This window comes from Ochlerotatus camptorhynchus, unplaced genomic scaffold, assembly GCF_037179485.1.
Source record: "Ochlerotatus camptorhynchus isolate MF236.1 unplaced genomic scaffold, CSIRO-AGI_Acam_v1.1 ptg000617l, whole genome shotgun sequence".
NCBI lineage: Eukaryota > Metazoa > Arthropoda > Insecta > Diptera > Culicidae > Ochlerotatus > Ochlerotatus camptorhynchus.
The window spans coordinates 1-18,176 of NW_027041096.1; the positions used below are offsets into that span (position 1 = coordinate 1).

Here is an 18,176-nt window from a genome sequence, read left to right on the forward strand (position 1 = left end):
TCTATATTTACTGTTGTTACATCCTAATTTTTCAACCGACCATCCATTGATGTAAAACTGTCACTGTAACCGTAACAAAAGTCAAATTACAGCAACCACTGCTATAGTTCTCAAATATTCATGGAGATGTCTTTTTTGGATCGATGATGAAATTTGGAATCCGGCCTAGATTACATAAAACCACTTGGAATGCAGGGCAAATTTTAAATAAATCATTATCCCTTTTTAAACTTCAGTTACACCCATCATCACTCTAGTCAATTTCTAGTGCTTATTAATAAAAACATGGATTAGTACTCAGACGTAATAGAAAAAAAAAATCATGAATAGGTTTTGCACTCACCTTTCACTGTATTCGTCCATATGAGCATACGATTGCACTGAATTTTCTTCGATGAGAAATTTCACTCTTTGGTAAAATGATGCTGTAACGGAAGGAGGTTGCTTACGAAGTAGAACCTCTACTGGGTCATTGGATGCCAAACACATAATGTGCTGTGCACAGATTGGATGGGTACAACACTCGCTATCGGAACAGTCGGTCATTCCATCTGTGAATATTAGATAATAATATGTGTAATGTTAAATTTTAAATAATGAATATTTTACAAACAACTTGCGCTCAACTACTAAATCACAGACAAACAGACGTAACTCATCATTGTGTATCTTCGTTCATGCATTTAACGGTTGATTTGAATATTATCAGTTCCACGAACTACTCGCCGCAGCGCTGGCATCGGATCACTTTGACGTTTCTATATATTCTATTGAACTTTTATGCAATATTGTTTATGAGTTAGCGAGCAAGCTTGTTTTGCGCGAGAAGCCAGAGAGATGTCGTTACTGAGGTTATATGTTTTGAGATACTATGTTTTCAAGAACAAGTTTTTCAAAGAGTTACGTCTGTTTGTCTGTGACTAAATAATCCCCAGATTATGTATAGAATCATTATATTCAGAAGCTGATTATTACGGTTACCTTACAACAATTTCAACAACAAGCTTATTCCATGTGTAGTTAACTCTCCCTTACTCGATATTCTGTATCTCGATAATTTTCCTAACTCGATGATTTTCAAAGTCCCTGCAATTTTACAAGAATTACTCCTTTCCTAACTGAATATATCCCTATCATGATGTCTCCCTTATCCGATGAATATTTATTAATTTCGCTTTGTATTTTTACCACCATTTATTTATTTTTTTCGATAATTTTAGATGAATTCGTAGCACTGCGATTCAAAATTATGCATAATTGTGATCTACTAAAACGATTGAAGTATAATATCATGATAATTTTTAGGTCGATTAATGTAACAAGTTTACAAATAAAACATTAAATTATGCTTTCAATTTCATATCAAACTTAAAGTTAAATAGACTATTTTATTCATGATTAATATGAGGAAATTTAGAAATTACGGTTTTTCTTCAGTTGTTCTGAATTTCAGAATCTCCTTTAGTTGATAGTTGAATATCGGGTTAGAGCGAGTTGACTGTATCAAGGTATAAATAATAATAACAATAAAAGGAACGTACTGCTGTATTTTGTTTTCCTTGTTGCTAATCTCTGCGGCTGAAAGCCTCTTTAACAAAGAAACCTAATAGAGGCGAACCAGCCTTTAGGCTGAAAACCTCTTAAATAAAAAAAAAGAAAGAAACCTAATCTAATCAGCTAAATTCTATTGTTCCTTCCTAATGAAAATTAAATCAATAATGCATTACTTTAGATTTAATTTTATAATATAGTCATGGAACACGTATGCGAAATATACTTTAATTAGTTTACTAGAGTAAGTGAAGTATTATGAAGTATTTCTGATGCAATATCATTGTTATCATTTTTTTTTCCTTTGATTTGTTTTCCGTCGATCTTGTTTTCCGTGCTGAGCACCAAAGCTACCGACGCCAGGAAGGCAGCTCTCACACCTGGACCCTACCTATCGACCCATCAACTCATGAACCGGGGACCAACGGCTTTACTTCCCTTCCGAAGGAAGGCGTGATCAGAGATGTTATGTCTCAGAACATCCCGGCGGCGCCGACTGGGATTGAACCCAGGCCTGCTAGGGTGAGAGGCAATCACGCTTACCACTACACCACCGGCGCCGCTGTCGTTATCATATGTATCATATTGTCCAACCAATTAGATTCATTTATATATTACTGATCAGAAAGCTGGAAAGATAACCGTTTTTAACCTAGACGCATCTAAGATAAATCTGAGTTCTAGATTATTCATCCATAAACAATCTTTTAATATGATAAAAAAAAAATCTCCTCCTATGGTGAAATCCTTTATGTATTCTACGTAATGAGCATTCTATTTCGCTCGCTTAAACAACCCAAAAATGACTTAAACTATTAATCTCACAAAAGCTAACGACACAATTGTAGTAGACAAAGCAGAAGAAAAGAAAATAAATATTTGTTCATTGAGGCTTACCATTATCATTATCGGTATTATCTTTGCAGCTCAACTCCAGTGCAATGGAGCAATCCGTTCCAGCCCAACCTTCGATGCAGACACATCGATACTCGCCATCCTCCAGTGTGCATTGGCCGTGACGAGAACAACCATTGTCACAGCCGGCTGTGGAGAAAGAAGCAAAAAAACGGATAGTATTTGTTTTGTTGACGGTTTATAATAATTTATTTGATAAGGCTCAATCGAATTAACTTTACAGAGCCGAGGATTCTTGGTTACTATACAATACATCTTAAAACTATAGTCATAAGGTACAAAACAATAAACACTTTATCTTCCGCTATCCAAAAAGCCTCTTCAGTCAGAACGGGAGTCGCTTTCAGTGGTTTCATTAAATGGCAGTATTGCCAAGTGGGTCAAAGCGCTTCCATTGCAGCAATGGACGCAAAACGTGGTCAGCACTCACACACTCATCACTAAACGGTTGCCTTCCAAAGTCGATGACGCATCGACCGAAAGAACTGCTGATGAAGAACAATGAGGAGGACCACACAATGGTTGCTGCCGAGAAAACATACGATCGCGTTGCACGCATCGAAAGTGGCCTGCTTTTGTCGACAGCCGAGTGAATACGGTTTTTTTTTTTTTTTTTTGTTTTTCTTTATTTAACATCGGTCTCTGTTCCGCAATCTAGTGCCAATCACCGACGGACATCGATTGCCATCCATTGACGGCAACCGAATGTGCAGGAAGGCAGCTTCCACACCTGCGTAGGATATCGCACCCATTCACAACACACATGGGCCGGGACCAACGGCTTTACTTCCCTTCCGAAGGAAAACGTGACCAGAGATCCCAAAAATCCCACCGACCTCGGCTGGGATTGAACCCAGACCCATTGGGGTGTTAAAAAGCAGTCACGCTTACCACTACAGGGTGCGTGACGAATTTTTGCAGTAAATGGCATATTTGAGAAAAAATACACCAGTTAGTTATTCCAGCAATGAATTTTGTGCGATTTCTTTCGCAACATATGGAAGTTGTAAGTAAATTTATTCAAAAAAATTGCCTTCCCTTTCGACGACTGTAGTTAGATGCTTCCGGAAACTGCAGTATGCACGTTTTAAAATGTTTCGATCCATAGATGTCATCACTGCCTTGATTTTAGCTTTTAGCGACTTAAGTGTGGTGTGAGGGGTTCTATTGGTATCCCGTTGGACGACGCCCTATACAAAATAATCCAACGGATTGATATCGGGACTGCTTGGGGGCCAAATTTCTTCCTCCCAAATTTACGAAATATTTTCCGTAAGTCATTTCTGTGCTTTATTAGCAGTATGAGCAGGTGCTCCGTCTTATCACTTTCCCAAGCCTTTTTTTAATATTATACACTGTTCTTTCAGACACATTTACCGACCGAATTATTTCTTTCATGCATACTCCGGCGCGCAACAAAGCGACAACGGCTGACAGATTGCTCTCTTGTTTCGACATCTTTACGTTTACTCAACATTGCCTTGCTTCCAACATTAGAATCATATCTCAAGCAATTGACTGTTTCATGGCCCCTCCTTGCATCAATCATATCTTTCGATGGATAATTCGTCGAACGAGGTTGTAGATATGATCACTGTGCTACAGTGGAGCTGCCGTAGTCTAGTGCCTAAACTAGACTCGTTCAAATTTTTACTCCACAATTCTGAATGTGATATATTTGCTCTCTGTGAAACATGGCTTTCTTCCGATAAAGAACTCAACTTCCACGATTTTAACATTATTCGCCTGGATAGAGACGATTCTTATGGAGAAGTACTTTTAGGGATCAAAAGGAGCTATCCTTTCTACAAAATTTCCCTTCCTGCTCTATCAGGCGTCAAAATCGTCGCTTGCCAAATAAATGTGAAGAACAAAAATCTTTGCATAGCTTCAGAATATGTTCCACCCAGAACCTCCATTAGCCGTAGCCAACTCTGGAATCTAGTTTCGATTCTTCCATCCCCAGTATTATTTCTGGGTGATATGAACTCCCATGGTACGGGTGGGGCGATCTATACGATGACAATAGAGCGGCTATTTTTTACGATTTATGTGACGATTTCAACTTGACTATTTTGAACACTGGTGAAGTGACACGTATAGCTAAACCTCCGGCTCGAGAAAGCCGACTCGACATATCTTTGTGTTCAAGATCACTATCATTGGATTGACTGTGGAAGGTTATCAATGACCCCCATGGTAGCGATCATTTGCCAATCATCATTTCATTTAAGTGTGGCCCTCAATCTGCAGAACCATCTCGAGTTCCATTTGATCTTACAAGGAACATCGACTGGCAGAAATATGCAACGGCGGTGACAATCGGTATCGAATCAATAGATACGCTCCCACCATTGGGAGAATATCGATTCCCCGCCGATTTGATATACAAAAGCTCAATGGAAGCACAAAAAAGAAAAGTTCCAAGTGCACCCTTCAAAAGGAGACAAACCACAACTGGATGGGACGAAGATTGCACAAAATTGTATGTAGAAAAATCTGATACTTTCAAAGCTTTTCGTAGACACAAAACCTCCACAGACTTCGAGGAATATTCAAAGCTTGAGGCAAAGCTGAAACAATTAATCAAAGCAAAAAAACGCGGTTATTGGCGCAATTTCATTGAGGGACTCTCACGAGAAACCTCAATGAACACCTTGTGGAGGGTGGCTCGCAACATGGATATTCGATTTCGCTAAAAAGGTCTGTCCGGACTCAGTTCCAGCACAACACATTCTTCGAGAAGCGTCTCCGAGCGGCAGCTCTCTGGATAGACCATTCACAATGCTGGAATTCTCTATGGCTCTTCTTTCATCGAACAACTCCTCACCGGGAAGCGATATGATTAAATTCAATCTTCTGATAAATCTCCCAGATATCGCTAAAAGACGCTTGCTAGACTTATTTAATTCCTTACTAGAAAACAACATTATACCGCCTGAATGGAGACAGGTCAAAGTAATAGCATTCGAAAACCTGGCAAACCAGCGTCTGACCATAATTCATACCGTCCGATTGCGATGCTTTCGTGCATTGGGAAATTGTTGGAGAAAATGATCCTTCGGAGACTCGATCAGTGGGTCGAAACAAATAACTTGCTATCAAATACACAGTTTGGGTTCCGCAAGAGCAAAGGAACAAACGATTGTCTAGCGCTGCTTTCCACAGATATTCAACTGGCCTTTGCGCACAAGGAGCAATTGGCTTCAGTATTCTTGGACATTAAGGGGGCTTTTGATTCAGTTTCCATTGAAATCCTGTCAGACAATCTGCACAGATGTGGACTTTCTGGAATTTTAAATAATTTCTTGTACAATTTGTTGTCAGAAAAGCAAACGAACTTTTCCCTTGGACAACTGATAACTTCCAGAATTAGCTAAATGGGCCTGTCCCAAGGCTCATGTCTCAGCCCTCTTCTTTATAACTTTAATGTCAAAGATATCGACAACTGTTTGGCAGAACAATGCACGCTTAGACAACTTGCAGATGACGGTGTGGTTTCCGTAAGAGGTTCACATGCCGTGGACTTGCAAGGACCATTGCAAAGCTCCTTAGATAACTTGCCTTCTTAGGCTAGGAATCTAGGGATCGAATTCTCGCCGCAGAAAACTGAACTTGTAGTGTTTACTCGAAAGCGGTACCCAGCCCAAATGCAGCTTAATCTTTTGGGCAGAAACATTACCCAATCATTGTCTTTCAAGTACCTTGGGGTCTGGTTTGATTCAAAGTGCACTTGGAATACCCATATTACGTATTTGAAGCAAAAATGTCAGCAAAGGATCAACTTTCTCCGTTCAATTTGCGGCACATGGCAATTTGCTCATCCGGGAGACCTCATTACGCTTTATAAAACAACTATTCTCTCTGTTCTAGAGAACGGCTCTTTCTGCTTTCTCTCGGCAAGAAAAAGTCACCTAATAAAATTGGAACGAATTCAATATCGTTGTCTGCGTATTGCCCTTGGCTGTATGCACTCAACGCATAACATGAGTCTCGAGGTTCTGGCAGGAGTAACACCCCTCCAGAACCGTTTCTGGGAGCTCTCTCTCAGAATACTAATCAAATGCGGAGTGACGAACACACTTATAATTGCAAATTTTGAAGAAATTCTTGGGCTGAACACACAATTTCGATTTATGAGAATCTACCACCACTACATATCGTCGGATATGTGTCTTCCTTGTTATACTCCAGACCGTGTTCACTTCACCAATCGCAGTTCCTCAATTGAATATGATCTGACCATGAAACAAGCAACTCATGGGATTCCCGATCAACTTCGACCTATTATTATCCCACGTATTTTTACTGAAAAGTACCAACAAGCCAATTGCATGAAAAGATATTTTACAGACGGGTCCCGTTTAAATGGATCCACTGGCTTCGGTGTCTTCAATGAAAACTCTAGCGCCTTCCGCAAACTTCAGGAACCTTGTTTCGTTTTTGTTGCTGAGCTGGCAGCAATCAACTTCGCATTGGGGATGATTTCCAATATGCCCACAGACCATTACTTCATCTTCTCGGATAGTCTCAGTTCGATTGAGGCTATTCGGTCGATGAAACAAGGTAGGCACTCATCTTATTTCCTTTCAAAGGTAAGGGAGCAGATGAGTGTACTGGCCGAAAGATCATATATGATTACCTTTGTATGGGTCCCCTCACATTGCTCAATCCCAGGCAATGGGAAGGCGGAATTTCACACGATGAATTTTACCATTTAGTGCGTCAGAGTACCCTTTCGAGTTGGCAAACCGATTGGGTTACTGGAAATCTTGGACGGTGGTTACATTCAATTATTCCTAATGTTTCTTCGAGAGCGTGGTTTAAAGGCTTGGGCTTAAGTCGTGACTTCATTCGGGTGATGAGTAGACTTATGTCGAACCACTACTCGCTAGATGCTCATCTCAATAGAATAAACCTCGTGGACAGCAACATCTGTCGGTGTGGAAACGGTTACGATGACATCGAACACGCAGTTTGGCAATGTACGGATAATGACGCCGCCAGAGAGCGACTTTTGAATAACCTCGAGGCCCAAGGAAGACAACCCTATGTTCCTATCAGAGACGTGTTGGCAACCCGTGATCTCTGCTATATGCAGTCCGTTTATGTGTTTCTTCAAATGTCTAGTATAAGAATTTAATTCCTTTGTCTTTTGTCTCTCTTTATTAGTTTTTGTTTGTCTTGTCCCCCCGTCTCGATGATTCTCATCGTCGCCCACTGGTCACCATAGCCGGTCGAACTCCAGACGAAGCTAGAACAGCACTACCATACTGGCGACAACGCTCTGATGAGACAACGAAACCCTACCCCAAGCTCCTCCCCTGATCCTATCCTTCGAAAATGTACCCTTCTAACCTCGAGTAAGCCGCGAGTAATCGGCCCAACTCCTACTAGACATAGAATTAAGTGAATTTTGTTACAAACAGTGAACAATGAATTATCGGCTCCGTAAAGCTAACGCGATTGAGCCTTCCAAATAAACGAAATGGATAAAAAAAAGCATAGTTTTAAAAATAACACTAGTTTACAAAACAACATAAAAAGTGTGAACTTTAGTGGTTGACCCACGTTTCTAATGCAAAATCCTACGCTGAATTCAATGCCGTGGTCAGAAAAAATTAAAGTAGAGCCATTTTTGAGATATACAAAAATTTTGATTTTTTGAATTTTGGACAAAAGTACGATTACTAAAATGTCAATATCTTTAGAACTAAAGCACCAATTTTGAATCTTTTTTATGAAAGTGAAGCTAAATAAATTTGCTATCGTTCATTAGAATATTATGTCTTAATTAAAAATTTAATTTTGAAGTCATTTAAAAATTTACAGCATTTTTTTTTATTTATCCTGCGAATTTTCCATAAAAATCTTGTTTTAATCAACATTTTTAATGGGATAAAAAGATTAAAAAAATCATCCCATAATTTATTCTTAAAGTCCATTAAAAATTGGAGAAAATGAGCCTTTAATGGATGAAATCGGTTGGAAATTGTTGAAGTTATGAAATTTTTTGTAAAATCATGGAAATTGAATGTTCCAAGATTGGCCGTTGTCCCGCTCCTAGGTTCATGCACCACTTCCATTAAGCCTTTCTGCGGACGTGTACGCATACGGTGCATTTCACTAACACTACCAGCTGTCACGCAAAATTAAATGGGATATTTTCAACAATATAATTTACGCTAGTGTTTGTGAGACCGCTCGGCGAGAACCTAACCCAACCAACTCAATTTGACAGCTTTCTTTCTTTAACATTGCTTAACGATGTATACGACAAAACGTGAATTCAAGTGTAAAAATGATCCTCAAAAGTTTTGTTACGCGTGTGGCAACTATATATTTACAAAATCGGTCAATTTCACTGCTTCGTTGCAAACTGCATACAGGCTTTATTTTAAAATTGATCCTGGAGACTTTGACGAACCGTGGATTCCAAAAGTATTATGTAGTTCGTGCAAAACGTGCTTGGCTAGGTGGATGTCAGGCGCAAGGTAAATTGATTTTTTGAATTACTTTCATATAAACAATTTATGTACAGCATGGTAGTGCTTTGTTCTTTCCTGATCGACATTATCTTACTTCATCTATTTTTGATAAGTGTTAATGTCTTACTTACTAACTCACTTATTTGTTATCTGTCAGTCGCTATTTGTCCTTTGACATGCCCACCATATGGCGTCGACCGTTTTGTCATGCAACGGATTGTTATTTCTGCTTGACAAAAGTTAAGCAACAAGGACGTCACAAAACAGTTGAGTATCCACAAGTGGCTTCTATGACAAAACCTGTTCCACATTCAAGTTCGGTCCCGTATCCTGTTTATCCAAAGCGGAAACGAGCGCCCTCTGTTGAATCGACCGTTACAAAAAGTGAGGAGGAATTCAAGGAGGAATGCGAGGAAGACTTCGAGGTGGAATTGGAAAGAAACCCAAAACTGTTTACACAATCCGAATTTAATGATTTAGTGCGAGATCTCGACTTATCGAAGGAGAAATCCGAATTGCTGGCATCACGCTTGAAAGAACACAACATGCTGAGCAAGGAGGTCAAAATTTCTTGTCACAGGAATCGTCACAAGAAATTCGACAAATATTATTCTACAAAGGACAAGGCATGTTTTTGCCATGACGTAAACGGCTTGTTTGAAGAGTTTGGTGAGCCATATGATCCAGCTGAATGGCGTTTATTCATCGATAGCAGCAAGTTGAGCTTGAAAGCCGTTTTACTGCATCAAGGGAATGAGAAACCTTCTATTCCATTAGCTCATGCCGTTAATATGAAGGAAACGTATGAATCAATGGCTCTTAAAGTGGTTGCCATGTTGACTGGATTGCAACAGGGATACACAAAATATATGTGTTTTTTGTGTAAATGGGACAGTCGAGCTCGTAAGGAACACTACGTCCGAAAAGATTGGCCAAAGCGGGATAATTTCACAATTGGTAAAGACAACGTTAAAAATGATCTTGTGGTAAAAGAACGCATAATACTTCCACCACTACATATAAAACTTGGGCTATTCAAAAATTTCATCAAAGCGTTGCAAAAAGAAGGGCCGGCATTCCAGTACTTGAAATCAGTATTTCCAAATTTATCTGACGCCAAGATAAAGGAAGGTGTATTTGTTGGCCCACAGATCAAAAAACTGCTCAATGATTCCGCATTCAATACAGTTTTGACACCTGATGAGGAAGAAGCGTGGAAATCGTTCCAGCGTGTTGTCACAACCTTTTTAGGAAATTTCAGAAGCCCAGATAATGAGAAAGCCGTCGATGAATTGCTCAAAAATTATGAGAAAATAGGTATAAATCAAAAATATTGTGTTTGTTACATATAATTAATTTCAAATCCTTTTATTTCACTGAACACAGGTGTGAATATGTCTTTGAAGATACATTTCCTACATTCTCACATGGATTTTTTCCCGGAAAATCTTGGTGACGAGAGTGATGAGCACGGCGAACGTTTTCACCAACAAATGAAGATGATGAAACGTCGTTACCAAGGGTTTTGGGATGAAGCAATGATGGGTTACTATTGTTGGTTTCTGATTCGAGAAACAAGTTCAAAACATCGAAGACAAAGTCATTCGATTCTCAATCATTTTTAATAAAACCTAAATAAATTTCTTTTGTATCAACTCGGTTTTAAATCCTGATATGCCTTAATCAAATTGATATGTAGAGAAAAGAATCTCCCATGAAAACTTTACATGCGATGTGGATGCTTACAACGACACCTAGAAAAGGAACTCTAAAGCTGTTGTATTTCAGCAACATTTTTAAGTGTTTTACAAAAATGCTCATAACTTCGACAATTTCCAACCGATTTCATCCATTAAAGGCTCATTTTCTCCGGTTTTGAATGGACTTTAAGAATAAATTATGGAATGATTTTTTGAATCTCTTTATCCCATTAAAAATGTTGATTAAAACAAGATTTTTATGGAAAATTCGCAGGAAAAATAAAAAAAAATGCTGTAAATTTTTAAATGACTTCAAAATTAAATTTTTAATTAAGACATAATATTCTAATGAACGATAGCAAATTTATTTAGCTTCACTTTCATAAAAAAAGATTTAAAATTGGTGCACTAGTTCCAAAGATATTGACATTTTAGTAATCGTACTTTTGTCCAAAATTAAAAAAATCAAAATTTTTGTATATCTCAAAAATGGCTCTACTTTTATTTTTTCTGACCACGGCATTGAATTCAGCGTAGAATTTTGCATTGGAAATGATCATCACCTTACTGAGTTCAAAAATGCTGTAAACTAGTGTAATTTGACTAAGAAATCGCATGATGATATCCTTGACGCACATTTTATAAAAACAGACAATAAGACTAATCGACTCTTCCTTGTTCAAGGAGGATTTGTTTCCACAGAGAAACAATCGAGTTTAACAATAAGTTCAGATTCAGATTCTGATTTTTACGGATTCGCAGAGGTTCCTGCTTTTGAGGTAGATAGACCCTCTAGTGCAGTAGAACCAGAGTGGAAATCGAAGCGTCGCACGAAGAAGCGAAGTCAAGAAGATTATGTTTATTATGGAATTTTAGATTCGTTCGAAGATGTTGAATTTTGTTAAGTCGATAATAGCTTTATGTAATTGCATACAAAAAATAAGTTTTAAATCAGTTAAACTTTTGATCATTAGCCTAAGGCTTTTCCTAAGGAAGGAGGAGTTGTGGTGGCAAGATAAAAAGACCCCACTTTCGGTAGAAACGATATTTCTTCTCAATTGAACGTTGCTTAGAGAATCGAGCAAATGAGAGAGCTTGCATGTAGCCATCGATGATAAATAAATCATTAGTACTTTGCAGACAATCGAGAGCAGTCTTGTTTTAATTATTTAGAAGAACGTCTGCCTTTATCAGATTAACTGTCCAGTTCTGATTCGTATCAGATTAACTGTCCAGTTCAGATTCATTTTCTTGCTCAAGATTTCTCTATCAATTTTTTGACCAAGCTTTCTCATTATTTTTCTTTTCAAGTGAAACTTTTCTCAAGCAGAAGGCTAGTTAAAAACAAAAATGGGAATTTGATTTGATTTTCTTTTGACTGATCCTTTTTTTCCTTGATTTGTTTTCCATGCTGAGCATCAATGCGACCGACGCCAGGGACGCAGCTCCCACACCTGAACCCTACACGGAACCGAAAAATTACCCAAAATTAAGTTCTTTTCACTCATCTCCCATGTTCCGTTCAATAAGCTAATTTTCAGTAAACCGCTTATATATACATTTTACTACGGTAAAAATAATTACTTACTCGTAAGTTTTTTCTATCCATAATTAAGTTCAATTGACTCAAATTTGAGAATATCTCATATACTCACTAGTAGTTTATTGAACGATAATCATGAAAAAGTCGAATCTCTCCTTCCCGTTTTTGACAACAGTGAGAGTGGGATGCAAAACTCAAAATTACCCAAAATTAAGTAAAAAATAACTTAAATTTAGGGTAATTTTTTTCTCCGTGTACCTATCGACCCATCAACTCATAAAACGGGGACCAACGGCTTTACTTCCATGGCGTGCGCAGCCCTCTTCATGTGGGGAGGCTCGCTTTATAGCTTTGAGGACGCCAATAATTTTGAAGAGTAAATGTTTACTTACTTACATTTTCCTTGCTTTCCAAATTTTCACGATTTCCTTTGAAAAATTTCGAGGTTTAACGAAATCTTTAAAAAAATGTTGTTTATATCTTATCAAAAATTTAGTTTATAAAGTAAATAATTTAACACTGAGACGAAGATCTCTTTAAAATAATTCATCCACTGAATTATGTTTTGAACTCCACGTCCAAGTACAAGAGAAAAAACTTTCAATGCACCAAAAGCTAACCATTTAGCTAACACTAAGTTTAAAGCGGTTTCACAAGAATGACCATCCTGGTATCCCAATTGTTTCGGTATCAACAAACAGTTATTATTTAATTATTCTAACAGTTGGCCTTTTACAACAAGTTCCAAAATTTTCTCTAATGTGTGCAAAATGTTGATGGGACGAAACTCTTCGGCTTCAATCGTCCCAGCCAGTTTTTTTATAGGAACTAAAGATTCTTTCCAAATTTGAGCACTTGCCCAGATTGCAATGATTGATTAATGAGGTTCAGCTCGTGAATAACTCTAGCATTAATATTATCTACTCCAACCGTTTTTCCTAAAGAAAAGCAAATATTTTTAAGTTCATCTAATGTAATTGGGTGAAAACCAGCAAATCTATAGTTCTATCGGCTGTTTTATGTCATCCGGTATATTGACCAGTTCAATAGATTGATTGATCAGTGAAACGCTCTCCACGAAATAGTCATAACACTTAGAAGCAATTGCTGGTTCTATCTGTTCTAATATTGGTCATTCCTGCTCAAGTGGGTACACCATCTGTGGTCTATGTCACCGATTTGAGCCAAACTTGGCTAATACGCTTATTTTGGCATTCTGAACAAAGACCTTTTTTATTTTGCACTAAATGTGCCTAGATCCCTCTTGACTACAACCCTGGATTTTCACGATTTTTTTTTTTGAATTTCATCTTTCAAAAAAGATTACTCCACAACCAAATAAGCTATTCGTGATCTTAGAACGTCAATTTGAAGGTTTTTTTTTAATGTAGATTCTTGTAGTTGTACCCTCATTTTGTTTTTGTTATAGTAACTATAGTAAACAGGATAATCACCGGCAGGTATCGAAATTGTCAAAAAATTACCTATTTTCATCATGGGTGGGATTTTTTATTTCTTAATATTTTGGGCTCAAATTTTCACCACACTTTGGAAAACTCTTCTAAAATGTGTTTCCAAGGGCAAATGATTTGGACAAATAGTTTTTGAGTGAGAGGTATTTTTGAGCTTTTCTGGTAAAAAATCAATGCTTTTAAATATATTTTAATTTTTTTCTTGAATTCCTTCACGCTAATGGCACAATCATATTTTTATGGTATTTTTCACATTTTCTGGGCTGGATTCTCGTTATATGAAATCATAACTACCTCATTTATTTACTTCTGTCCATAATTCAATTTTGGTCCTAAAAGTGAAAAATACGTTCCTATGGGATACAACCAGAACGTCGTACTTCTACGATGAAATCAGATAGATTAGCAGATATACAAAATTTCAGTTATGGATGACTGCTGCAGGTACAACTGATTCTTTGACATAAATAGTGTGAGTGCCTCAAATGTGACAAACAAGCAGCAGCTTTATATCATAGAGGTAACTCTAAGACCACAAGGCCCTGAAAATAAAAAATAAAATCAAATTCAATAAAAAAAAAGACCCCTAGCGGCCCCCTATTGCAACAGAGATGGTTGAAGCCATCATTTTTAAAATGCAAAAGAGAAGCATGCATATCATCAAAGTTAAAAAAAAATCAAAGCAACTAAAGACCGCTTGCGCCCTTGTTGCTTCAGTGACATTTTTACCAGCAGTTACAATTTCATCAAACATTACAAACGCTTTCTATTTGTATTAGTATAACCAAAATTTAAAAAAATATCAAATTCAATGAAATACCCCTACACAGCAATACATAAATTTTAGTAATGATGATGATTGCGTTCTTTTTGGCATGTAATATTACACCATATTTTCGACACGATTGAAGTGTATCCACTTTGACGTGATATTAAAATTGACTTTTTGCTGTGTAGTGCCCCCTGTTGCATCAGGGATATTTGAAACCGCACATCCAATTTTCTCATTTTTCAAACAGCCTCCAGCATTCCGGTCAAGTCGCATCGGTCTCGTTGTACGACACTATCATTTGAGTTTCGAGTTTTTCCCCACGCGAGGGTTTTTTCTCGCCAAAGTTAGTTGGCATAGTGTTAAGACAACTAGTGCGCGAGTCAGGAAGCCGTTAATGATTAGCCGAGTGCTTTCATTACGGTCCAGCTTTAACCCAGCATCATCGCAACATCATCAGCAAAATCATCACCACTATCGGTACATCACACCATCGATAGCAAGAACGAAAGAGCGTCATATTGCCTACCGAGTCGACCGAGGCACACCAGCATCGAGATTATTGACTCTGCAGCCGTCCTATCTTTCCAGTCTGCTGCCGCCTCAGTGCAATAGGTATAAATTATTTGGCTTGTTTTGTTCTCGACAGTATCGCATCTCCCTTGTTTCCCTGGTCCAATATTAGGCTGGTGTTTAATTAGGGTGATCCATTTTTTTTTCTCTTGATTTTTTTTTGTATCACTTAGGGTGATCCAAAATTTTGTAAATAGTTTGTATTTTTTTTCTTCTTGTTTTTTTTTTCTTCTTTCCCATGTATTACTCTTTAGTAGAGTGAAACTATATCAACTTGTTTATATATATATATATATATATAAAAAAGTTATAGTGTGTCTCAGAATTTCATGAAAATTGGTATAGTTCTTCCTTATCAAAAAATATTAGACTCGTATTTTTTTATTGCGCCATTAGGGTGACCATTTCCGTGTTAGGGTGGTCCAAAATTAATTTTTTTTCAAAAATGTATTTTTTCAAAAATTTATAACTTCTGAACCTCTTGACCGACCTTTCAAATGAAAGATGTTTTAATGTAGTTTTTAGAAAAAATATGAAACACTCGAGATATTTGATTTTGTAGGAAAAAAATATGTTACAAATGCTTTTTCTTGATTTTCGATTTTCTTGATTTCGATGTCGGAGAAGCAGTTTTGGAGATACAATTTTTTTAAAATAAAAAAATTATTGTTCCGCAATATATGCACCACACGTGCATGGAAACGATGAAGACGCAAGGTAGTTCACAATGCGTCTCCATCGAGTCACAGCAGCTGTGACTAATGAAATCTATGAGTAACTTACAAGCTGGGTGCAACATTCAGTTCAGCCTGGAGGCTGTCCATAAACCACGTAGACCAATTTTTAAACATTGCAGATCCTACCTCCCCCCTCGTATACTTTACTAAAATTTTAAAATATTTTTACCGAGCGTATACTGTGGCTGGACTCCCCTCCCCCATTGAAGTCTTCGTGGCTTTAAAACAGGCCCCAGTTTGACATTATTAATTTTGGTATCAAAATTCTGGGAGAAGTACTTAAATGCTACAAATAATGACGAGGTCGAAGAAAAATAAGTAAAACATGAAGCATTTATTTTCTTTAATTACAATTTCACACATTTTTCTTCCGTTGAAAATGAATACCGTTTGACAATAATATACTTTTCGTTTTGAGGCTTAAAACTATGGAATGACTGTGTCCCCGAAATTTGGTTCACATGTATATAACGGTTTTTCAATTTTCTTTCCATTTTATTGTAATCGGATTCCGAAAAAAACTGATAGTGTATTTTTGAATCTGGCTTAGAAATAGCTCATGAGTAAAGTTCTTGGGCCGTTGTTATATGGTGGCCTTGCAAACTCGCTTTCGCAGCGTTTCGTTTTAATACTCCTCCCAAAGCATCACAAGGGCCCTTTCCATGACAAGTTGCGAAAAAATTCCACTCGGCAGCAATGCCAAAATCTTTTTGCATGTTGCATAAATTAAAAGCGGTCATTTTATTTTTATATTGGCTTCCTGATCCATCTGAGAAAAAGTAAATCTGTTGTAAGCTTGGCAATTTACATTTTATGAACGCTAGAAATAAACGAACTGCGACATGATTATGTTTAGTGAAATCAGCAATTGCAATAAAACTAGTAAATTTCAAATCGTTAGATTCTTCGTCTTTAAAATAAATAGCACAAGGGTGAATAGTACATTGGGCGTTCGCCCAATGAAAGCCTTGAACTGCATCCTGCACAACGAAAGAATAATTCTCCGAAAAATCACAGATTATGATGCATTCTGTAGCTTTCAAATTGCTTTTGACGTGTTTCATGTAATTTGCCTGTTGCTCAGCTATAAAGTTATGCGGCAATAAATTGAATAATTTTTCTATAAAAGTATCAATAAATTCCTGTGTGTCCATTTGAACTAAGTCCATAATGCATCTCTCTACTTGACGCCATTGTTTGAATTGTATTGATTCAACATGTCCGTTACTAAACGGCGCCGGTGGTGTAGTGGTAAGCGTGATTACCTCTCACCCCAGCAGGCCTGGGTACAATCCCAGTCGGCGCCGCCGGGATGTTCTGAGGCATAACATCTCTGATCACGCCTTCCTTCGGATGGGAAGTAAAGCCGTTGGTCCCCGGTTCATGAGTTGATGGGTCGATAGGTAGGGTCCAGGTGTGAGAGCTGCCTTCCTGGCACGTCGGTAGCATTGGTGCTCAGCACGGAAAACAAGATCGACGGAAAAAACAAACCAAAAGAAAAAAAAAAAAAAAAAACATGTCCGTTACTAAGAATAGTAATTAGTTCTGTGGCCAAAATTTGCGTTCCTGAACAATTTTTGCAACACTGCAGCCAGCATTGTTCACTTGGATTTTGACAAATTATTTTTTTTAAACAAATCGTGATAGGAATCAACACCATCTGGGAGTGATTGTCTGCTTTGTAGTGTTTTAAAAATAAGTTTAACGTTCTGATGATATATACAAACGCATACGGTATGCGTGCCACTTGTCCCTGCCAAAATGCAGTGTTTCGGACGGTTACTGGCGAACATGGAAAATCCTATTTTAATATCAGGATATGTATTTTTAAAGATGGAGTACGCTTCCTGCAAGTTACACAAAACTAATCTTCTTTGTACGTAGATTCCGCCTTCATCATTTTTAGATATTACATAATTTCTTTTCCCCGGACAAACACGACTTATATCGTCACTATTGTAAAAATCACGAACAAGCATTATCGTTGGTTCTCCTAATGAAGCTCTGCTTAACCTCTTTACAGGCACCGACATTATTCCTTTCTCTTGCTGCAGTGCTTTTGCTTGGTTGGCCATATGTTGAGAAACATTGAACTCCTTCATAATTCTATATGTAGACCAACTTTTGGGAAGTGTGGTTAAAATCCTGTATCGCTCATTGCTGTCTCTTGTTTCTTTATATTTATCCTTAAGTTGTATAAGGAATTCATTTTCGTCCGACAAAGGTGCGTTGTAGGTGGTAACGATCGATTCAGAACTGGTTGTTTCCACTGATTCTGAAAATAAATATAAAAAATTGATTATTAGAAAAAAAAACATTCAAATGATTTATTTTTTATTATTTACCTTGGCAGGGAAAAGGAACCATTCTGGACTGTCCCGCAACGGAAATTGATTCAATGCTGGTTGCTTCGATGGACTCTGAAAAA

General features: G+C 37.5%; 1 protein-coding gene across 1 annotated transcript in view; it reads right to left on the bottom strand.

The window, feature by feature from the left end:
- Nucleotides 1-6: 6 nt before the first annotated feature.
- Nucleotides 7-18,176, bottom strand: part of LOC135714121 (teneurin-a-like) — a 103,061-nt gene continuing 84,891 nt past the window's right edge. The window contains exons 7-9 of the mRNA XM_065237400.1: nucleotides 2,449-2,595; nucleotides 344-551; nucleotides 7-270 (exon numbers count right to left, since the gene is read on the bottom strand). Coding sequence (XP_065093472.1) covers nucleotides 258-270; nucleotides 344-551; nucleotides 2,449-2,595 — 368 coding nt within the window. The 3' untranslated portion in view covers nucleotides 7-257. The remainder of the gene's footprint in view (nucleotides 271-343; nucleotides 552-2,448; nucleotides 2,596-18,176) is intronic.